At 36.8% G+C, this 24,497-nt stretch overlaps 1 protein-coding gene across 1 annotated transcript in view; it reads right to left on the bottom strand.

Annotated features, from left to right (window-relative positions):
• LOC111141287 (bone morphogenetic protein receptor type 2) overlaps positions 1–24,497 on the bottom strand; it is a 212,454-nt gene that overhangs the window by 89,555 nt on the left and 98,402 nt on the right. The window contains exons 3-4 of the mRNA XM_022493741.1: positions 10,791–10,961; positions 8,846–9,016 (exon numbers count right to left, since the gene is read on the bottom strand). Coding sequence (XP_022349449.1) covers positions 8,846–9,016; positions 10,791–10,961 — 342 coding nt within the window. The remainder of the gene's footprint in view (positions 1–8,845; positions 9,017–10,790; positions 10,962–24,497) is intronic.

The following is a 24,497-nucleotide window of genomic DNA, read 5'->3' as shown; positions in this document are numbered from 1 at the left end:
GACAATGCACATATGGTTAAGGCACTGCCACCTACTTCAGGTATCTATCATATTTATGATTTCACTCTTATGTGGAGAATAAAAAACAAAACAATTGAATAAACAAAAGAATCAGACCTATAAATACAGAGAACGAACTGATGGTTGCCAGAGGAAAGGGAGGAAGGAGATGGGCCAAAATGAATTAAGGAGAATGATAGATACAGTTTTCCAGTTATGTAATGGTTAAGTCATGGGAATAAAAGGTACAGCATAGGGAATATAGTCAATGATATTGCTGTATGGTGACAGATGGTAGCTACACTTGTGAACACAGCATAATATAAAGAGATAACTGAATCACTGTATTGTGCACCTAAAACATAACGCTGTGTGTCAACTATACTTCAATAAAATTTTTTCTGAAGAATCTAGTAGGGGCACCTGGGTGGCTCAGTTGGTTAACTGTCTCTCTTCAACTCAGGTGATGATCCCAGGGTCCTGGGATGGAGCCTCACATCAGGCTTCCCATTCAGCAGAAAGTCTATTTATCCCTCTGTCCCTCCCACTCTCATGCTTTCTCACAGGCTCTCTACCAAATAAGTGAAAAATAAAATCTAAAAAAAAAAAAAAAAATCTAGTAGAAGAAGAGCCAAAGACAATTACAAAATGTGTGGAAATTTAGGCATGATGCCTGCAACTTATTTGTAAAAGGTTCAGAAAAAAAATAGTGATCGGCATATGTATATATATGGAGGAGAATAATAAAGAAAACATAGCAAAATGTTAATAACTGGTGAATCTGTGGATAAAAGGTATATGGAAGTTTTTTTAAGTTTGAAATAATTTTTTTGTTGTTGTGGGCCCAAAATATTAACACCTGACATTGATTGTGCTAGAGAAAGACAACCACTTCAACGACCAATCTGAGTTAGCATAGTTACTCATTAGGACAAATGGGTTTGTTTTTTATTAAGCTACTCAAATGTTATGGACACATCTTCAAAGAGTTTATAGATGTGACAGCACTTTGAAATTATAAAACATTATGCAAATGCAAAGCTTTAACAGTCATTACAAAAACATCATGAGAAGTTTGGAGATACTGTTTCAGTGAACACTGTTCTCAAAAGAATGAGTAATGAACATTTTATTTTTGACACCTTGATTAATGTATAATTTAGCACTATAAATGAGCGTTGAACTTTTTTTTTTTTTAAAGATTTTTTATTTATTTGTCAGAGAAAGAGGGAGAGGGAGCGAGCACAGGCAGACAGAATGGCAGGCAGAGGCAGAGGGAGAAGCAGGCTCCCCGCCGAGCAAGGAGCCCGATGTGGGACCCGATCCCAGGACGCTAGGATCATGACCTGAGCCGAAGGCAGCTGCTTAACCAACTGAGCCACCCAGGCGTCCCATGAGCGTTGAACTTTTTTTTTTTTTTAAAGATTTTATTTATTTATTTGACAGACAGAGATCACAAGTAGGCAGAGAGGCAGGCAGAGAGAGGAAGAAGCAGGCTCCCTGCTGAGCAGAGAGCCCAATGTGGGGCTCGATCCCAGGACCCTGAGATCATGACCTGAGCCGAAAGCAGAGGCTTTAACCCACTGAGCCACCCAGGCGCCCCGAGCGTTGAACTTTTAATGAAAGATATTAACGGTCTTTCCTTAGGAAGAACCAAGGTTCAAAGATTTTTTTTTTAAATGTTACAAATGCATATTAAATTACTATTTAAAATGTAGCTCCTGTCATCCCTATGGTATCAAGACAAACTAACAAGGGATGAAATGATGTGATTTCAGACTATTCTAAATCATTCTTCTCAAAGCTAATTAGCTTCATTATTGAAAAAGAATATTACAGATAGGCAATGAACACAGGAAACTCAAAACAGAGAGAAAAAAAACACATTAACCTCACTTTTATTAGTAATAAAAAAGATTATTTTATTAAATTATTTTATTAATAATCCAAGGGGCGGCCCGGGTGGCTCAGTTAAGCATCCAACTCTTGATTTTGGCTCAGGTCATGATCTCAAGCCCCGCATTGTGCTCTGTGCTGAGAATGGAGCCTACTTAAGATTCTCACTCTCTTCCTCTGCCCACTCACCTCATGTTCTCTCTCTCTTGCTCAAAAAAATCCCCCCAAAACAAAACCCAATCCAAATCATATTTCAAAATGATCTCAGCAAAGTTTTATTTTAATAATACTAGTGCTGTGGTGCCTGTGTGGCTAAGTTGGTTAAGTGTTTGTCTTCAGCTCAGGTCATGATCCCAGGGTCCTGGGATTGAGCCCCACAATGGGCTCCTTGCTCAGAGGGGAGCCTGCTTCCTCCCTGCCTCCTACTCCACCTACTTGTGCTTGCTCTCTCCTTCTCTCTGTGTGTCAAATAAATAAATAAAATCTTCAAAAAAATAAGAATACTAGTGCTGACAAAGACATGATGGAACATGCACTCTAGTATATCACTAATGGGAGAATGTGAACTGTTTCCAGAACTGTTTCCAGAAAAGCAATTTCACAATATATGAGGAATTTTAATATTGTTACTACTGGATATAGAAATAACAATTCTGGCAATTATAATTTAATATAATGATATATGTACAAAGATGTCCACTGGCATAAAATACTAGAAACAGCCTAAATGTCCAAAACAAGGGAATGGATAAGAAAAATATCAATTAATGAAATATAATATAACCATTAAAACTGATGACTATGAAACATATACAATAAACTGGAAAATACTTAATCTACTCAACAAAAAAGCAGGATCTAAAATGCATTCCCCCTCCCATCCTTTTTTTAAAAAGTAAACTCTACCCCTAATGTGGGGCTCTAACTCAGGACCTGAGAGTTCAAGAGTCACATGCCAAGTGAGCCAGCCACGTGATCCCTGAAATACATTTTTATCACTAATACAAACATACAAAAATTAAAGAGAGAAGACTAGGAAAAAATATCCAAAATATTAATAATGATTGTATTTGGATATAGAACTTATTAAAGATTATTTCTCTTCTTTCCACTTATCTCATTTTTCTACTTTTTAAATTTAACAAGCAGGTATTCCCTTAATATTTTCTCATATACATTATACACAAATATATTCTCAGGTTAAAGATTCAAATAACGCAACAATATAAGAATAATATGTAACCTTCCTCTTCAACAGTCAACACACACTATCCTACTTCTCCATAACTTAAAACTGTGCATTGTATTTCTAGCAAATTTTAAACATATATAAATGTTTTTGACAAATACGTATGTTAAATATTCAATAAGTGGTATTTTTATAATGGAAAATTTTAAAGGAGAGAAAAATCACTATCACCAGACTTTCTATTGATGTATACCAAGAACAAAAAGTTCTGCTTCTTAATTTTATATATATATATACTTTTAAAAGATTTTATTTATTTTAGAGAGAGAGAAAAAGAGCAAGAGCAGGGGAGGGGCAGAGGGAGAGGGAAAGTTCTTGAGCAGACTCCACACTAAGCGCAGAACCTGACATGGGGCTCTGTGTTATGACCCCGAAATCATGACCTGTGCCGAAATCAAGAGTCAGACGCTTCTCAGTGTTCACAGTCTCTCATAGTTTGTCTCCCCCTCTGATTTCCCCCCAACTCACTTCTCCTCTCCTTCTCCCAATGTCCTCCGTGTTATTCCTTAGAGGGGAGGGGGCTGGGGGATTGGGTGAGCCTGGTGGTGGGTATTAAGGAGGGCACGAATTGCATGGAGCACTGGGTGTGGTGCATAAAAAATGAATCTTGGAATACTGAAAAAAAATTTCAAAATTTAAGTTAAAAATTAAAATAAAAAATCAGGAAGTGTGAAAAAAGAGTCAGACGCTTAACCAACTGAGACACCCAGGCGTCTTAATATTTTAATCAATTTCTTTAAACTTCAACACTTTAAAAACTATTTTTATTTTGATCAAGCACCTATCATTTATAGACTAAATGTCTGACATTCAATACGACTATTTTTCTTGAGGTTAATGCAAAAATCAATATTCATTTTCTTTGCTAACTTCAAATTCACTTACTTTGTTTAGAACAAAAGAAGCAATTGAGCCAATGCTCCCATATTACAGCACTTTACTTAAAAAACACGTTCCCTTTTTATTGGGCTAACATAAATGATTCCTAGTTGGCAATACTTCAGCTTTTGGTTCAAAAGATTATAGTAAAAGGAGAAAGATTTATGCGATCTGAAGTAGGAACATCGCCAAAAGGCAAGGGAAGCAAGGGCAAAAATGAACTACTGGGATTTCATCAAGATCAAAAGCTTTTGCACAGCAAAGGAAACAGTTAACAAAACCAAAAGACAACTGACAGAATGGGAGAAGATATTTGCAAACGACATATCAGATAAAGGGCTAGTGTCCAAAATCTATAAAGAACTTAGCAAACTCAACACCCAAAGAACAAAGAATCCAATCAAGAAATGGGCAGAAGACATGAACAGACATTTCTGCAAAGAAGACATCCAGATGGCCAACAGACACATGAAAGAGTGCTCCACATCACTCGGCATCAGGGAAATACAAATCAAAACCACAATGAGATATCACCTCACACCAGTCAGAATGGCTAAAATTAACAAGTCAGGAAATGACAGATGCTGGCGAGGATGCGGAGAAAGGGAAACCCTCCTACACTGTTGGTGGGAATGCAAGCTGGTGCAACCACTCTGGAAAACAGCATGGAGGGTCCTCAAAAAGTTGAAAATAGAACTACCCTATGACCCAGCAATCGCACTACTGGGTATTTACCCTAAACATACAAACATAGTGATCCGAAGGGGCATGTGCACCTGAATGTTTATAGCAGCAATGTCCACAATAGCCAAACTATGGAAAGAACCTAGATGTCCATCAATAGATGAATGGATAAAGAAGATGTGGTATATATATACAATGGAATACTATGCAGCCATCAAAAGAAATGAAATCTTGCCATTTGCGACGATGTGGATGAACTAGAGGGTATCATGCTTAGTGAAATAAGTCAATCGGAGAAAGACAACTATCATATGATCTCCCTGATATGAGGAAGTGGAGATGCAACGTGGGGGGTTAGGGGGGTAGGAGAAGAATAAATAAAACAAGATGGGATCGGGAAGGAGACAAACCATAAGTGACTCTTAATCTCACAAAACAAACTGAGGGTTGCTGGGGGGAGGGGTGTCGGGAGAGGGGGGTGGGGTTATGGACATTGGGGAGGGTATGTGCTATGGTGAGTGCTGGGAAGTGTGTAAACCTGGCAATTCACAGATCTGGGGATAAAAATACATTATATGTTTATAAAAAAATAAAAAATAAAAAAATAAAGATGAAAAAAAAAAGATTATAGTAGACCAAAATCTCAGTAACATTCTGAAATGTAGCTATAAAAATATTGAGGAGAACTTATGCACAAATTCACTTCTCTTTCATCTAGCTAGATGTACAAGTGAAAATTAGAAATCTTATTTTGTTTGTTTGCTTCTTTGTGGAAAATAAATGTAGCCAATTCAGGATAAAAGCTAATGGCCTTGAGCAGATATGAAAACACATCCTACTACTTTCAGTTTAGTGTTTCAACAAATCAAAGGAAATAATCCCAAACCAAAGATCTCAGAGTATGGACTAATAAAAGCTCTTGACAGAGAATTCTTGAAATGTGCTATATTCCAAAAAGATAAATTTTTAAATTTTTATTTGGAAATAATTTAAAACTTTCAGAATAGTTCTAAGAATGAGAAGAGTACAAAGAATAACCATACATCTTTACCCAATTTCACTTATTGTTACCATTTTACCCCATTTGCTTGCTTTATCATTTTTTTTTTAAGATTTTGTTGAGGGAGCGAGAGAGCACAAGCAGGGGAAGGGAGAAGGAGAAGCAGACTCCCCCATCTGATCAGGGAGCCTGACATGGGGCTCAGTCTCAGGACCCTGAGACCATGACCCAAGCTGAAGGCAGACTCTTAACCAACTGAGCTACCCTGGCGCCCCCCATTCTTTTCTCTTTCTGTGCACACCACACACGCAAATACTTTTTTTGAACCATCTCAGGGAAGTTAAAACACACACACACACACACACACACACACACACTACTGTCCCTTATTTCTAAACATTTCTTGGGATATTTCCTAAGAATATGGATATTCTCTTATATAACCGTAGTACTGTTACCAGCTTCAGTATATTTAATATTGAAATAATTCCTTAATCATTTCTTTTGCCAATTGGTCTAACAATGTCCTTTATCATATTTTTCACATCCAGCATAGGAGAGTTAGGCATGGCTTAGTTGTAAAGTCTCTTTAGCCTCCTTTTTATCTAGATCTTTCCCACAGTCTCTTTGCTTTATAGGACATTGGCATTTTTGACAAATCCCCTTCTTGTAACAGAGCACTCCTAGTTCCTGGTTTGTGTGATGTTCCCTCATGATTAGGTTCTGGTTATGCATTCTTGGATGAAATACAGTACTCCATTAGTGATACTGTGTCCTTCTCAGGGTATCATGGATATCCATCTTGCCCTTCATTAATGATGCTGATTTTAATTACCTAATCAAGGTGTTACCCAATATCTTCAACTTATAATTACTAATATTTCCCTTGCAATATGTGGGAGACACTTTAAAATAATGCAAATATTCTAGGGCGCCTGAGTGGCTCAGTCATTAAGCGTCTGCCTTCAGCTCAGGGCATGATCCCAGGGTCCTGGGGATCTAGCCCCGCATCCAGCTCCCTGCAGGAGAAGCCTGCTTCTTCCTCTCTCACTCCCCGTTTGTATTCCCTTTCTCTCGCTGTATCTCTGTCAAATAAATAAATAAAATCTTAAAAAAAAAATAATGCAAATAAACTGGCTCCATATTCAAAATGCCCTTAGATTTAGGATGTTTTGGTTATTCCTGCCTGATCCAATCCTTACCATGATGGCTACAGAAGGATAATTTTCCAACTCCACTCCCCTAAACTTACCAGCTGGCACCTGGCATTCTACTATAAGCAAGTACTCTCTCTTCTTCCTTCTCTGCTATCAGCATTGACTCATGAATTCATTTTCCCTCCAATGGTTTACAACTTGTTACTGTACTTCTTTAGCACTCAAATTGTCCCAAATTTAGACAGTAGGAATTTCTTCAAGCTGGATCCTATTTCCTTGTGACAAGTTTCCCCTGCATTTGGGGGTACTTCTCTTCCTTATTTTCTAGTGTTATAGGATACTTCTGGCTTATCTTGCACCTATTCTGCTCTAGTCTTAGAATAAGTCATTTTTCCAAGGAGCCCAACTTCTTTTCGCTGGGGAGTGGTATTAGAATCTAAATCTGAGTATTACGTTTGTTTACTGCTACTGGGGTGCTATTTATGGCTTCTTATCCTTTTCAACAAATAGAGCTAAGAAATATTTATATATAGGGATGTGTGTGTACACTATATACATAAATACAAATATATACACATACAAATATATACACATGCATACACATATATACAAGGCCACATATCCATGCATGTAACACATACATATGTATATTTTTAAAATCATAAATCCGGAGCTCCAGTTGCGCAATCGGTTAGCACGCGGTACTTATAAAATCATAAATCCATTCTCATACCTTGAATTATAATCTATCCATACAGTATTCTATTGTATTCCTCCATCTATAATTGTATGTGCCTATTTCCTCAGTAAGAGCACTGGCTCCCAAAAGCATCAACACCATTTACTTATTTCTTAATCTTATTATACGTCTACAATTGTTTCACAATTGCTTTGTCCAGGCTACTAGAAAACAAACTTAAAAGAGTTCAGTATTTGTTTGCAATTCTTCTCCCATCTCTTACATCCCATATTGCCCGAAGTAGTATAAATAGTAAAACACTGTGTTTGTAAAATCCTTACATTAGTTCTCTCATTCCTTTATACTTTCCACTCCTTTCTCTCCATCCCTTGTAAGTAACCAATTTAGTTATCTTCTGGTTTATCCTTTGTTTCTTTTTGTAAAGGTAAGTTTTCTGTCTTACACAAGAGACAGCACAGTATATATATGCTTTTTATTCCTAACATTATCTCCAGAAATCACTCCATATAAATTCATAGAGATCTTACTTATTTTTTGTTACAGATGTACAGTTAGTACTCCATTATATGTATATATCATAGTATATTTTAACTAATCTATTCCTGAACATTTAAGAGTTCCCAGTGTTTTACAGTTATAAATAATACTGCAATGAATAACTCTATGTGTGAGGGTTGTTTTTTTTTTTTTTTTTAATATGTGAGGGTTTTTTTTTTTTTATAGTTTCTTTCTTTATTTATTTAAGAGAGAGTGAGCAGGTGAAGGGGCAATGGGGAGAGAGAGAGAGAATCTCAAGCAGACTCCACACTAAGTGTGGAGTCTGATGCAGGACTTGATCTCATGACCAGAGACAAAATCAAGTTGACCACTTAATCAACTGAGCCACCCAGGCACCTCCGTAAGTATTTATTTTAAGTAAGCTCTATGTCCAACATGTTGTTTGAACTCATGACCCTGTGATCAAGAGTTGCATGCTCTATCAACTATGAACCAGCCAGGCACCCACATGTGTATGTATATTTGTACTGTTGGAAGTATAGCTTCACAGAGGCTGGAAAGTACCATATCTCGATTCAAACTTATTTGGTACTCTTGTGATACCCTGGAAATCCTGGTGTACCTCTTTTGGATTTCAGGTGTTAACTCGATGTGGTCTCATAATGTTTGAACTCTCTCTTTCCCTCTGCCAAACCTGATGTTTTTATATATTTTTTTTAATTTTGCGGATCTTTGGAGAAAAGAATTAACAACAAGGAAAGTAAATTACTTAAACTACTTACTGAGTGGTGTTGTGTCTGGAGGTGGAAAATTCTCAGTGAAGTTGACATTACACAAATCTGTGCTACAGCAGCAGAAACGGTATGTACCATTTTGAATTGAGGGAGGGGTAGTAGTTACTACACATTCTTCATAGTGACACTCCTGGGGATCTCCAATGTGAGACCAACAACCTACAAATTGATATTAATGCAAACAAGTTAGGGTTAATACAATAAATAAGGTTAAAAGGAAAACAACAAAGAAATAATTGCAATCAATGTGACACAGTAAGTACATAATACATATGAGTTATAAACCACTCCTACAAATGAATGGGAAATACACATTTAAAAAATTTTTTTTAAAGATTTTATTTATTTATTTGACACAGAGAGAGAGATCACGAGTAGGCAGAGAGGCAGGCAGAGAGAGGGGGAAGCAGGCTCCCTTCCGAGCAGAGAGCCCGACGCGGGGCTCGATCCCACGCATGATCCCTGAGATCATGACCCGAGCTGAAGGCAGAGACTTAACCCACTGAACCACCCAGGCACCCCTACATTTTTTAAATAACAGCAACAACAACAAAAAAAATGGCGGAGTTTTAACATGCACTTCATGGGGAGAAAAGCCACCAGTAAATGTTTAACCTCATCATTAATCTAAGAATTACTATTAAAGCAACAGTAAGATTTCATTTTTGTTTGTATCTATTAAACTGTTCTAAGTTTAAAAAAATAATATATTATCATAACAAGATTTCAGTAATATTCCCATATACTGTTGGGAAGGATGTAAATGTATATAGCATTTATAGAAAGCCACATGGCAATTTTCATAAAGAGTCTTTAAAATATTTATGCTTTATTATCTAATAATACTACCTTCTGCAATCTATTCCAGGGAAATAATCAGATACAATGAAGGATTTAAGTTCAAAGATGTCCACTGAAGCATTATGTATCACAGTAAAACCAGAACACAATACACTGGCCAATGACAGAGTAATGTGTGAGTAAACTGCATATAAACAATACATGCATACAACGAAATATTGTACAGAGCTAAAAAATGTTTTCAAAGTATATTTAAGACATAGGAAAATGGGGCGCCTGGGTGGCTCAGTGGGTTAAAGCCTCTGCCTTCGGCTCAGGTCATGGTCTCAGGGTCCTGGGATCGAGCCCCGCATCGGGCTCTCTGCTCGGCAGGAAGCCTGCTTCCTCCTCTCTCTCTCTGCCTGCCTCTCTGCCTACTTGTGATCTCTGTCAAATAAATAAATAAAATCTTTAAAAAAAAAAAAAGACATAGGAAAATGTTCATAATATAAGATAAGAAATATTGGGTATGAAATTGTTTATACATACAGTATCATCCTAATTTTGAAAAATAAGGCCACATACATATAAACATAGAGGTCCATAAAAAATATACTTGCAGGGAATAAACTAAAATGTAAAATAATTTGTAAGAGTATGGAATTGTAGGGGCACCTGGGGGGCTCAGTCGTTAAGCATCAGCCTTTGGCTCAGGTCATGATCTCAGGGTCCTGGAATCGAGCCCCACATCAGACTCCCTGCTCAGTAGGAAGCCTGCTTCTCCCTCTCCCATCCCCCCTGCTTGTGTTCCCTCTCTTGCTGTCTCTCTGTGTCAAATAAATAAGTAAAATCTTAAAAAAAAATGTATGGAACTGTAGACATTTGTTTTTCTCATAGTTCTCTATATTTTCTAAACTTTGTAGAATGAAGATATATTAACACTGTAATAAGAAAAATGTTATTAAAATAAGCTAAAAACCTATTACCCTCTACAAATTTGGGGCTAATGGGTGAATATATACATGGATATGTATTTTGAAACTTACTGTTTTCCTGGAAAAGGTTTAATCTACCTCCGGGTCCTTTTTAGATAAAAGATACCTTCAATTTTATGAAACACAAAGTTTTTTCAGGTAAGAAAAGTGTTACTTGCCTTGTTTTACGAGATTTATGTCCCCTTTTGATTTCTCCCAAAGGCCATAGCAAGTGCTACCTTTTGAGCATAATATTGTTCCATTTTCATGAGAGATTCGACTCTCCCCTATCCCAAGGTCTTGCTGATACGGATCTTTAAATGCACATAGACGTTCTTGGTTCTGAGAAGCTAAAATAAATAAAAGAATGACAAATTTAATTTCATGAAAAGCCTGGTAACACATTATTATACAAAATCTTAGTCTTTTTGAAAGGGACTATAAATTTCCCTACTAAGTCCTTAACAAGACCTAAATACATTTGTAATTTATATTTATTCAATAATTCCTTTCTGTTCATTAATTTGTCCACTCCAAATAAGAAGCTTGAAAACTGATTTCCCCAAAGCAATCCTTTTTTACACAAACTATTCTCACTACTCTCCCATTAAATAATTTAGGTATCTGAATAAAGAACCATCATTTTCAATGTCCATGCTTTAAATTATCAAAACTTCAAAACAAATTAACAAACCTAGAGGGTTGAATAATTTTGGAAAATTCTGCAGTATTCACTTTTATAATACTTTACAGTCAGTTATAGAAAGCTAAACATACATCATTGGGCATGGTAAACTACAGATGAGGAGAATCACAACCAGTGGGTACATAATTTCTTTTTGGGCAGATGGAAATGTTCTAAAATTAGACTGTGGTAATGGCAGCACACCTCCGTAAATTTATTTAAAAAAAAAAAAAATCAGTCACCTAAAATGAGTGAATTTCATGGTATATAAAATATACCTTACTAAATTTGTTTTTAAAACTAAGAATATTCGTTGGCAAAAAAAATGACTTTGTTATTAAAAATATCAATATAAAAGCCAGAAACAGAAATGCTCAATCACACGTTATGCTGAAGGGACAACACAATGTACTTTCAATTCTAGTTAATCTTTTTCCATACACATAATCTGATTTAGCTAATTTCAATAGAATATTTGCCACATAATTTATCAGCTAACAAATATTTATTAACATTGCTGAGAAAAACAAAGAAGTAAAAGGTTATCAAAAGCTACAACTGATCCTTATTTGGTTTCTTAAAGAGACTTTACTAAGGTTTGACTAACCAGAATAACAGTCTAATACATATATATATGGCCTCTTGGGCTTTTGATTTATTTATTAATTTTGGGTGTATATCCTATCTAGTATGGCTTAATTCACTAACACCTTAGCACTGGAGATGACCTATGAAAATGTTTCTGAACCTATAGAACTAAGGACCAAACTCTGGGGAAGAAATGAAAAGAGCCAAGAACTATATACCTAAGTCCATTTAGACACAGTGACCTGCCATATTTATTACAAGAGAAAGCACCTTCAAAGTACTGGCCTAGGCAAATAGGGTATTCATAATTACGTAATATAGAGTTCTACCCTTCAAGCATCTTATATCGTCCATTTGGAGACAGACAGCTATTACTGAATTCAGTACTCAAAGAGAGTAATTACTAAAATATAAATGTAACTTGATTTCCACATTTAAAACCACTTCAGGAAGTCTTATATAAGATACTACTAATAACAACTAAATAGCCAAAAAAAAATACACTATAGCCTATTTATAAATACTAATTCTAGGACATCGGCCTAATTTTGATTCAACTATATTTCTGCAACATGTAACCACATATTCAAATTCATTTAATGATAAATTTAATTATATTTACTAGATCATTTTACACATTTAATACCAGTATTTCCTCAGATTATCCTAATTTGCAAACTTTACCAAGTGATTATAAAGATTAAAATCAAATATATTTCTACATACAAAGCAGACACAACATAAAGATTCATACTTAAATGATTCAAACTACAAACAAAAACTCTGTAATAGAGATATAAAAAAAGCATATCTATAAGGCATAATTTCTTTTTCCTGTCCCATCCTATTTTCTTAAAATTTTTATTATTTTTTTAGTCATCTCTACATCCAGCATGGGGCTCAAACTCACAAACCCAAGATCAAAAGTCACATGTTCTTCCAACTGAGTCAGCCAGGCACCCCAACCTTTTTTTGACTCGGGTTAAGCGCTCCTTACCTTCAATACCACATATTAAAGTTACACAATCCACTCGATTTCCATTTTTGTCTTGTTAGAAAGGTCAGAATTTATGAACTCAATAACTCTAGTTTTCCATAACCAAGATATCCTATTTTCCCCCTCCTCACCTATTATCTATTTTTACTAGAATTTTGTGTTAAATATTGAGTTAATGAATACAGATTTAACTGTACCTGGAAGTAAAGAAATCATAAATAAAACTGCTTTATTTACTTTAAATATAAAAAAAAGGTGTGCTTCTGTGAAGAAAAAGATGTTAGAACAAAATTTTTTGCTCTTCTTAGATATCCTATTTTATAATTGAAAAGTAGCTAACGGCCTGAACATGTGTAAATTTTTTAGTGCCATTATTTTTTTTTAAGATTTTATTTATTTATTTGACAGACAGAGATCACAATTAGTCAGAGAGGCAGGCAGAGAGAGAGGAAGGGAAGCAGGCTCTCTGCTCAGCAGAGAGCCTGAGGTGGGGCTTGATCCCAGGACCCTGGGATCATGACCTGAGCCGAAGGCAGAGGCTTTAACCCACTGAGCCACCCAGGTGCCCCTTTTAGTGCCATTATTAAATAATTTGATGACTGAAACCTAAAGTTCTCCTTATAGAAAAAGACAAAAAACAAACAAATCCAACCTCCCCTAGGTATCCCTCTTCCTACCCCACCCCTACTAACTAAGCTGAAATGAATGTCAAAACAATAAAGGTACAAATTAGAGGGAAATTAATCATAGCTTTAATACCCCTGAGTTTTCACTAAATAATTTTTTTCTTAAAATAACATCAGCCTGGGGTGCCTGGGTGGCTCAGTGGGTTGAGCCTCTGCCTTTGGCTCAGGTCACGATCTCAGGGTCCTGGGACTGAGCCCCACATTGGGCTCTCTGTTCAGTGGGGAGTCTGCGTCCCCCACCCCCTCTCTGCCTGCCTCTCTGCCTACTTGTGATCTCTTTCAAATAAATAAATAAAATCTTTAAAAAAAATAACATCAGCCTATTTTTTAGGAATTATTTCGTGACAGTGGCATTAATATAGACCAATTATAATGTGCTATTTTAACAGTAACTCTTTCAAATTATGATTCAGGAAATTTTTATGCAATATAAAGGTATACCAGCAAGAATTATAACTAAACAGCCCTTGTCAAAACAAAGAAAAATTTTATAAAACAGTATTTGCAGCTTTTAAAATGCTATTTGTTGAAACTGAGGGTTGCTGGAAGAATGGGTAACTGTGATTGACACGAAGGAGGACACATGATATAATGAGCACTGAGTATTATATAAAACTGATGAATCACTGAGCTCTACCTCTGAAACTAATAATACATTATATGTTCATTAATTGAATTTAAATTAAATAAATAAATAAAATTAAAAGAATATATAAATAAATATCTTTTTAAAAATGCTATTTGTTGGGGTGCCTAAGTGGCTCAGTCGTTAAGTGTCTGCCTTCGGCTCAGGTCATGATCTCATTGTCCTGGGATCAAGCCCCATATCAGGATCCCTGCTCAGCGGGGAGCCTGCTTCTCCCTCTTCAGCTCCCTCGTGCTTATGTTCTCTCTCTTGCTATCTCTCTCTGTCATAAATAAATAAAATCTTTAAAAAAAAAAAAAAAGCTATTTGTTGAGGGATGCCTGGGTGGCTCAGTTAGCTAACCATCTGCCTTCGGCTCGGGTCATGATCCCGGGGACCTGGGATAGAGTCCTGCATAGGGCTCCTTGATCTGCAGAGAGCCTGCTTCTCCCTCTGCTTCCCGCTCCCACTGCTTATGCTCTTTCTCTCTCTCTGACAAATAAATAAATAAAATCTTTTTTTTTTTAAATGCTATTTGTTGAGATCAGTATCAGCAGTATCTGTGTATAAAGCTAGGGATTTTTCATAAATAATGTAGGAAAAATAGGGATGAGGGGTGCCTGGGTGGCTCAGGGGGTTAAAGCCTCTGCCTTCGGCTCAGGTCATGATCCCAGGGTCCTGGGATTGAGCCCCGCATCGGGCTCTCTGCTCCGCAGGGAGCCTGCTTCCTCCTCTCTCTCTGCCTGCTTCTCTGCCTACTTGTGATCTCTGTCAAATAAATAAATAAAATCTTTTAAAAAAAAAAATAGGGATGAAGCAAAGATTACAATAAGAAATAGTATAGCCTAGCATTATACTGTCACAGATCATGTACATCGACCTGATCATTTACATAGGTATTCTAAATTGGTCAACAGCTAGACAAATTTTGATCAAAGTATGGTCATTATGGTTAACGTCTTTTAAGGGTTATTCTTAACCAGGTACAGCAGTAATTAGACATGGGTCTTTAAAAAAATTGTTCTCCTTGGCACGCCTGGGTGGCTCAGTTATTAAGCTTCCAACTCCTGATTTTGGCTCAGGTCATGATCTCAGGGTCATAAGATAAAGCTGTGAGAAAGGCTCCTCACTCAGCAGAGTCTTCTTTTCTCCCTCTGCCCCACCTCTGCCTCCCCCACCACTCATTCCCTCTCTCTCAAATAAATAAATAAAATATCTTTTAAAATTGTTCTCCTCATTTTAAACAGGTGATATTTGCTTATAATAAGCACTAAAACAATTCTAATTTAATGTAACCACATTAAACTAGAAATTGTCTCATCCAGGGATGCCTGGGTGGCTCAGTTGGTTGAGCCGCTGCCTTCGGCTCAGGTCATGATCCCAGCGATCGGGCTCCTTGCTCAGTGGGAGCCTGCTTCTCCATCTGCCTCCGCCTGCCACTCTGTCTGCCTGTGCTCACTCTGACAAATAAATAAATAAAATCTTTAAAAAAAAAAAAAAAAAAAGAAAGAAAGAAATTGTCTCATCCAAACTGCTGACAGAGGTATCATCATAAAAAGACAGAACTGATTATGCTTAAAATCTGTTAGGTCCCGGGGCGCCTGGGTGGCTCAGTGGGTTAAAGCCTCTGCCTTTGGCTCAGGTCATGATCCCAGGGTCCTGGGATCGAGTTCTGCATCAGGCTCCCCACTCAGCAGAGAACCTGCTTTTCCCTCCCCTTCTGCCTGGTGCTCCCTTTGCTTGGGCTCTCTCTCTCTTTGACAAATGAATAAATAAAATCTTTAAAAATAATAGTAATAAAATAAATCAAAATCAAGATACTCAACTGTACTATCACAAGACTCCCTCATGTTAATGATTTATAATCACCATCTGTTTGTCTCCATTCCTAAAATACAGCAACCACTAATGTGTTCTCCAGTTTGATAATTATGCTATTTCTCAACTGTTATATAAATAGAATCCTGCAATGCACATCCTTTTGAGATTGGCTTTTTTTCACTGAGCAAATTTTCCTTGAGGTTCATCCCAGTTGTTGCATATATCAATAGTTTATTACTTTTTAGAAAGTAGTATTCCATAGTATGGATGGACTAGAGTCTAACTTTACACCCTTTAAAAAGGTCATCTGGGGGCGCCTGGGTGGCTCAGTGGGTTAAGCCGCTACCTTCGGCTCAGGTCATGATCCCAGAGTCCTGGGATTGAGTCCCGCATCGGGCTCGCTGCTCGGCAGGAAGCCTGCTTCCCTTCCTCTCTCTCTGCCTGCCTCTCTGCCTACTTGTGATCTCTCTCTCTGTCAAATAAATAAATAAAAAATCTTTAAAAAAAAAAAAAGGTCATCTGGGTAGTTTCTAGGTCTTGGCTATCAGAAATAAAACTGCTATGCACATCTGTGTACATGTTCAATTTTAAAAGGAATCTTGTTTATTTAAAGTAAAACAGGAATAATATTCTACAAAGATAAAGTATGGTGTCTACAAAAAGGAACTTGACATTAAGACTATGTGCTCTACCAACAGAATACAATATGACCCATCAATACATATGACCCATACATATGACCAAACATTTGTTCATTAAAAGCTTTAAAAGGATTCAAATTTCCTAACCTCCTCTGACCAGTACTTCAAGAGTACTAGCAAAAACTGACTTGTACTACAAAATCTTAAAGAGTCATTCAAGCAGTATTTCTTACATAAAAACAAAGTAAAATGTGATAAAATAAATACCAGCTAATTATGGCATTAAATATCTGAAATGAGAGACTCCAGTTATGGGGTGTTTTTGTTGTTGTTTAAACAAAGACTAGTCCTTTGTAATAAGGTCAAACAGGCAAAGTATGCCCTCTCCCTGGACACCCAGGGCCCTTTAATGTGCAAAACTCTGCTGGCCAGCTTTTCTTAGAAGCATGCCAAGGACAAGATTGATCCACCAATCTTTACATCTATTTCCTTTCCCCTACATAAAAATAAAAAGGCATTTTACAAATAGATTTTCACATGAAAAATGTGAATTTCATATTAAAATATGCAAATTAAAACCATAATAAAACAGTACTACACATCTATTACAATGACCAAAAGTTCAAAATAAAACAATAAACCCTTGACAATACCAAGTATTGCCAAGGATACTGTCATAGGAGGGAAAACAACTCTGATGAAAATGCAAAATGGTACAGCCACTGTGGAAACAGTTTGACAGTTTCTTGTAAGTCTGTTTAACATTTAACTACATAATCCCACTCCTAGGTACTGACCTATATGTAATAAAAACTATGTTCACAAAAAAACGTTTATCTAAATGCTTAGAGTGACTTTATTTGTAGTCACCCAAACTATTTTTAACCCAAATGTCCCTCAACTGAAGAATGGATAAACAAAGACATGGAAAGACTCTGGAGGAGACCAGAAAGTGAAAGAATCCAGTCTGAAAAAGCTATACATTGCATGATCCCAAATATGACATTCTGGAAAAAGCAAAACTATGGAGATAATAAAAAGATCAGTGGCTGCCAGGAGCTGGGGGAAGGGAGAGGTGACCACGCAAAGCAGAGAATTTTTAGGGCAATACAACTCTTCTGTATGATACTATAATGGTGGATAATGTCATTATATATTTGTCCATAGAATGTATGATACCAAGAATGAACCTATGAGTAAACTGTGGACTCTAAGTGATGATGATGGGTATTTGCAGGTTCATCAGTTCTCTCAATGCATCACAGAGGTGCAGGATATCGATAGTAGGGCAGCTCTGCCTGGGTAGGGATGGGGATATTTGGGAACTCTCTGTATTTCTTTTTTTTTTTTTTTTAAGATTTCATTTATTTACTTGACAGAGATAGATCACAAGTAGGCAGAGAGGCAGGCAGAGAGAGAGGAGGAGCAAGCAGGCTCCCCGCTGAGCAGAGAGCCCGACGCGGGGCTCGATCCCAGGACCCCGGGATCACGACCAGAGCCGAAAACAGAGGCCCCAACCCACTGAGCCACCCAGGCGCCCCGAGAACTCTCTGTATTTCTAAGTCATTTTCCTTTGTACCTAAGACAGCTCTCAAAAGCTAATTAATTTTTAAAGGGTGACTTTTAAGAAATGCAATGCTTTATCTCAAAAAGAAATTTCTGATGAAGAAAATTTAGGAACAAAGTAACTTGATATGGGTAATTTTCAAGGATGTGAGAGGAGGGTGAGGATTCTTGTGACCAGCAACATAAGGATGTGAGAGGACGGTGACATTATGCAGTATGAAATCATTCATATGAAGTAAAATAACTCAAAATAATAATGTAGGTTGTTTATGGATGCATATGATATGCACTAAAAATGTAGGTATAATTAAAAAAAGATTTATACAAACTTCAGGAGAGTGATCAATTGTGGTAAGGAGGAAAGGAAATATAATTAAGGAGTGGAGTTTTAACTAACCTAATGCATTCACACATACATTTTTTAAAGTAAATCAAATGCAACTATGACAAATTGTACTACCTGCTAAATCTTGGTCTTCAATATTTGTCTGTGTTTGAAATATTTCACAATAAAAATTTTTTTAAAAGATTTTACTTATTTACTTGAGAGAGAGAAGACAGAGAGAGATAGAGAGCTGCAGGTGGGGAGCAGAGGAAGAAGGAGAAGCAGGCTCCATGCCGAGTGCAGAGCCTGATGTGGGGCTCGATCTTACAACCCTGAGATCATGACTTGAACTGAAATCAAGAGTTGGATGCTCAACCGACTAAGATACCCAGGCGCCCCCACAATAAAAATTTTAAAATGTTGGGCTTTTTTGGCAATAACACCCTAAATATTCTAGACATGAATCATAGAAATAGAGCACTAAGAAGAACTTTAGTTTTAATAATTTCATCTCTTCATTTTATGTATGAAATATTTAAGTTAAAACAATGCATAGGGGCACCTGGGTTGCTCAGTCATTTAAGCATCTGCATTCCACTCAGGTCACACATGATCCTGTGATCCTGGGATCCAGCCCCATGTCAGGCTCCCTGCTCGGCAGGGAGTCTGCTTCTCCCTCTACCCGTCCCTCTGCTCATGCTCACTCATGCTCCCTGTCTTTCTCAAATAAATAAATAAATAAATAAACCTTAAAAAGGGGGGGGCATCCCAATACATAAAAATAGAATCCTTTCAAGGAGCTTTGAACATAGAATTGCTAAGACTGAAAAATCCCAAGTCCTATCTATAGCCTTTGCGGAAAAAATGTATAGGGCAATGTATTCCAGGTGGTCAAAGCTGGTTCTATATCTGAAAATCAATTAATGTAATCTATCACACATCAAGGTTAAAAAGAAAAGTCACATGATTAAATCAATAGCTGCAGAAAAAGCACGTGAAAAAATCCAATACCTATTTATGATGAAAACTCTCAGCAAACTAGGAATAGAGGGAAAGGTCATCAACTTAATTTTGTCAGTGGAGGCGGCACATCTGGGCAAGGGCTATATGAGAACACTCTCTGTACTTTCCATTCGATTTTGCAGTGAACCTAAAACTACTCTTCTAAATAAAGTCTCTCTCTTTTTTAAAGATTTTATTTATTTATTTATTTGACAGAGAGAGAGATCACAAGTAGGCAGAGAGGCAGACAGAGAGAGAGAGGGAGAAGCAGACTCCCCGCTGAGCAGAGAGACTGATGTGGGGCTCGATCCCAGGACCCTGGGACCTCGACCTGGTTGAAGGCAGAGGCTTTAACCCACTGAGCCACCCAGGTGCCCCTAAAGTCTCTTTTTAAAAAAATATATGAGGGTGATGAAGAGGCATGATAAAAAAAAAAAAAAAAAAAAAAAAAAACTAGGTAAAAGATGGGAATTACTGCAATAATTTGCATTATTAAAAAGATTTAGACAGCTACCCTTCGTATTTTGATTGGTACACACTGAGCGACATCCTGAGTACAAATCAGTAGATGAAAAGCAGTTCCTAATTTAGACAGGACCACTTGTCCAAAAGGGTCAATTGAAAATGTGTGGAAGTGATACAGACATACCTTGCTTCATTGAGCTTCCCAGATACTGAGTTTTTGACAAATTGAAGGTTTGTGGTATCAAACTTGCATCAAGCAAGTTGATCAGCACCATTTTTCCAATAGCATTTGTTCACTTTATGTCTGTGTATCACATTTTGATAATCCTCACAATATTTCAAACTTTTTTATTATTATTATGGTCATTATGGTGAACTTTGAATAGTGATCTTTGCTTTTACTATTGTAATTGCTTTGGGTTGCCACAAACTACAACTATGTAAGACAGCGAACTTAATTAACAAATGTTGTGTGTGTCCTGATAGCTCCAGTGACCAGCAGTTCCCTATTTCTCTGCCCTTTCCTTGGGCCTCCCTATTCTCTGTGACACAATACTGAAATTAGGCCAGTTAATAACCCTAAAATGGCCTCTATGTGATCAAGTGAAAAGAAGAGTCACAAATCTCCCACTTTTAATCAAAAGCTAGAAATATTTAAGCTTAGTGAGGAAGGTGCGCCCAGAGGCTAGATAGGCTAAAACCTATGCCACTTATGTCAATTAGCCAAGTTGTGAATGCAAAGGAAAATTTCTTAAAGGGAATTAAAAGTGCTACTCCAGTGAACACATGAATGATAAGAAAACCAAACACCCTTATTGCTGATATAGAGAAAGTTTTAGTGGTCTGGATAGAAGATCAAACCATACAACGTTCCCTTAAGTCAAAGCCTAATACAGAACAAGGACCTAACTCTCTCCAATTCAATGAAGGCTGAGAGAGGTGAGGACACTGTAGAAGAAAAGCTGGAAACTAGCAGAGGTTGATTCATGAGGTTTAAGTAAAGAAGCCATCTCTGTAACATAAAAGTGCAAGACAAAGCAAGTACGGACAGAAAAGCTGCATCAAGTTATCCAGAAGAACTAGCCAAAATAATTAATGAAAGTGGTTACAGTAAACAACAGATTTTCAACATAGACAACTCAGTCTTATACAGGAAAATGATGCCATCTAGGACCTTCATAGCTAGAGAGAAGTTAATGCCTAGCCTCAAAGTTTCAAAGCACAGGCTGACTCTCTTGTTGGGAATTAATGCAACTGGTAACAAAGGTGAAGCCAATGCTCATTGACCAATCAAAAAATCCTATGGCCCCTAAGAATTACGCTAAACCTACTTCTGCTTGTACTCTATAAAAGGAACAACTAATCTGGATGATGGCACATCTGTTTACAATATGGTTTACTGAATATTTTAAGCCCACTGTTGAGAGCTACTGCTCAGAAAAAAAATTCCATGCTCATTGACAATACACCTGGTGACCCAAGACTTCTGGTGGAGATGAACAAAGAGATTAATGCTGCTTTCATGCCTATTAACACATAATCCATTCTGTAGCCCATAAATGCAAGAGTCATTTTGACTTTCAAGTCTTATTATTTAAGAAATATATTTTCTATGGCTGTGCCTGTCATAAACAGTGATTTCTCTGATGGATTTGGACAAAGTAAATTGAAAATCTTCTGGAAGGATTCACCATTTGAGATGCCATTAAGAACATTCATGATTCATGGGAAGAGGTCAAAATATTGAAATGAACAAGAGTTTGGAACATTCCAACTCTCATGGACAACTTTGAGTAGTTCAAGACCTCAGTGGAAGAAGTAACGGCAAATGTGGCGAAAATCTAAGAGAACTAGAATTAGAAGTAGAGTCTGAAGATGTGACTAAACTGCTATAATCACATGATAAAACATACACAGATGAGGAATTGCTTTTTACAGGTGAGCAAAGAAAGTGGTTTCTTAAGATAGATCTGCTCCTGATGAAGACACTGTGAAGATTATTGAAATGACAACAAAAGATTTAGAACATTACATAAACTTAGCTGATAAGGAGTGGCAGGGTTTGAGAGGATTGATCACATTTTTGAAAGAATTCTACTGTGGATTAAAATGCTATCAAACAGCATCATGTGCTACAGAGAAATTATCCTTGAAAGGAAGTTAACTGATGAGGTCAACTTCATTGTTGTCTTATTTTAAGAAATTGCCACAGTCATCCAACCTTCAGCAACCACCACCCTGATCAGTCAGCAGACATCAACACCAAGGCAAGACCCTCCATCAGCAAAAAGATGATTCATCAAAAGCTCAGAGGAGGATCAGTATATTTTAGCAATAAAATATATTTAAATTATGGTATGAACATTATTTTTTAGATGTAATGCTTGTACATATAATAGACTATAATATCACATAAACATAACTTTTATATGCACTGGAAAATCAAGAAATTCATTTGACTCACTTTATTGTGATGTTCAGTTTATTGCTGTGGTCTGGAACCCACCACAATATTTCCAATGTAGGCCTGTATTTTGTTTGTTTGTTTTGTTTTGGTTGTCACAATGACCGAGGGGTCTTTGTTATGCTTTAAGTCCAATGGCCAGCGGAACTAAATGTTCTGCATTATGCAAAATAGCTTTCCTGGTAAAAGAACCATCCTCTCCAAAATGCTACCTCACCCCCCATAGTAGGGAGATACTAAGGAAATTTATTATATGATTCCTGACCCTTAAGGAGATAGGAAAAAAATAATATATAAATAATTAATTCAAATTATATGAATATGTTTGTCAAATAACCAAGAGAATGTAAAAATATGTGATTTTTAATTTTTTTTACCATTTAGGTAATAAACGGAATCAAGTCAATTCTTACTCTGTCAAATGAACTGCTGCTTCTAGTTTAAAACTCATGTTTTGAAATCTTGCCGTTTGCAACAACGTGGATGGAACTAGAGAGTATTATGCTATGTGAAATAAGCCAATCAGAGAAAGACAATTATCATATGATCTGTCTGATATGAGGAATTAGAGAGGCAGGGCAGGGGGCTGAGGAGGGTAGGGAGGGAAAAAAATAAAACAAGATGGGACCAGGGAGGGAGACAAACCATAAGAGACTCTTAGTCTCAGGAAACAAACTAAGGATTGCTGGGGGTTGGGGGAGGGGAGGGATAGGGTGGCTGGGTTATGGACATTGGGGAAGGTATGTGCTATGGTGAGTGCTGTGAGTTGCATAAGACTGATGATTCACAGACCTCTACCCCTGAAGCAAATAATACGTTATATGTTAATTTTTAAAAATATGCTAAAAAAAACCCAACTCGTGTTTCCTTGCTTCTCCTTTATCGTGGAATCTTCATTTTTGTGTCAAAACTGTTAGCATAGCTCATAATGAGCATGAGAAGCAAAGCTTGATTTTAGTTCCTTTTCACCAACCAGGGAATGGTGGAATAATACAAATGTTTATAGATTTAATTTTCTTTTTTCTTTTTAATCCAAACAATTTATTAGCAGGTATCTAAGTACTGTTCTTTCCCTCTCTCTCTCTCTTTTTTTTTTTAAATTTTATTTATTTATTTGCCAGAGAGAGAAATCACAAATAGGCAGAGAGGCAGGCAGAGAGGGGGAAGCAGGCTTCCTGTTGAGCAGAGAGCCCCATGCGGGGCTGGATCCCAGGACCCTGAGATCATGACCTAAGCCCAAGGCAGAGGCTTGACCTCGTTCTCTTTTTACTATATATTTGACACTCAGTGAATCCTTTCAATGTAAAGAGTTTGGTATTCTTTCAGAATACGAAAACAATACTTATGCTTTGATAACTGTTTTCATTCCTTTGTCTTATCTGTTTCAGAAATGACAGTAATATTATGAACCCACAGTCTCCAAAATCAGTATATTCTATTTCATTGTTTTTGTATTTTCCTCTACTTCTGTGAGAGCTACTGAAGTTGTTCTTCCAGGACTCTTACTCAGTTTTACAGTATGTACCATGTCTGTTTCTTTATTTTCTTTAATACTAATTTTATTTTTCCTTTTGATTTTTTTTCCTAATACAAAAATTTCCAAACCACCAAAAAGTACACCATTATCCATAGTACACATCATCCAGATCTAACAAATAATATTTTGGGTTTAAATAGTTCTTAATATATTCTAAATGTTATGTTCACACCCAGAAATTTATCTAGACCCTTTCCCTGATCCTGTTTCTTGAAAAGTAACCACACTCATGAAATCTGTGTTTAACCTTTACATCTACTGTTTTATATTTTTACTACATATATACTCATAAATAGTACTTGGCATTGTTTGAAGGTACTTTCATGAATATTAAAGATTTTATTTTTAAGTAATCCCTACACCCAACATGGGGCTCCAACTTATAACTCTGAGATCAAGAGTCACATACTAGGGGCGCCTGGGTGGCTCGGTGGGTTAAGCCGCTGCCTTCAGCTCGGGTCATGATCTCAGGGTCCTGGGATCG

The sequence above is a fragment of the Enhydra lutris genome, unplaced genomic scaffold (genome assembly GCF_002288905.1).
Source record: "Enhydra lutris kenyoni isolate GAN:26980312 unplaced genomic scaffold, ASM228890v2 scaffoldscaffold1, whole genome shotgun sequence".
NCBI classification, from domain to species: Eukaryota; Metazoa; Chordata; class Mammalia; order Carnivora; family Mustelidae; genus Enhydra; species Enhydra lutris.
This window is presented reverse-complemented; position numbering and strand designations above follow the sequence as displayed.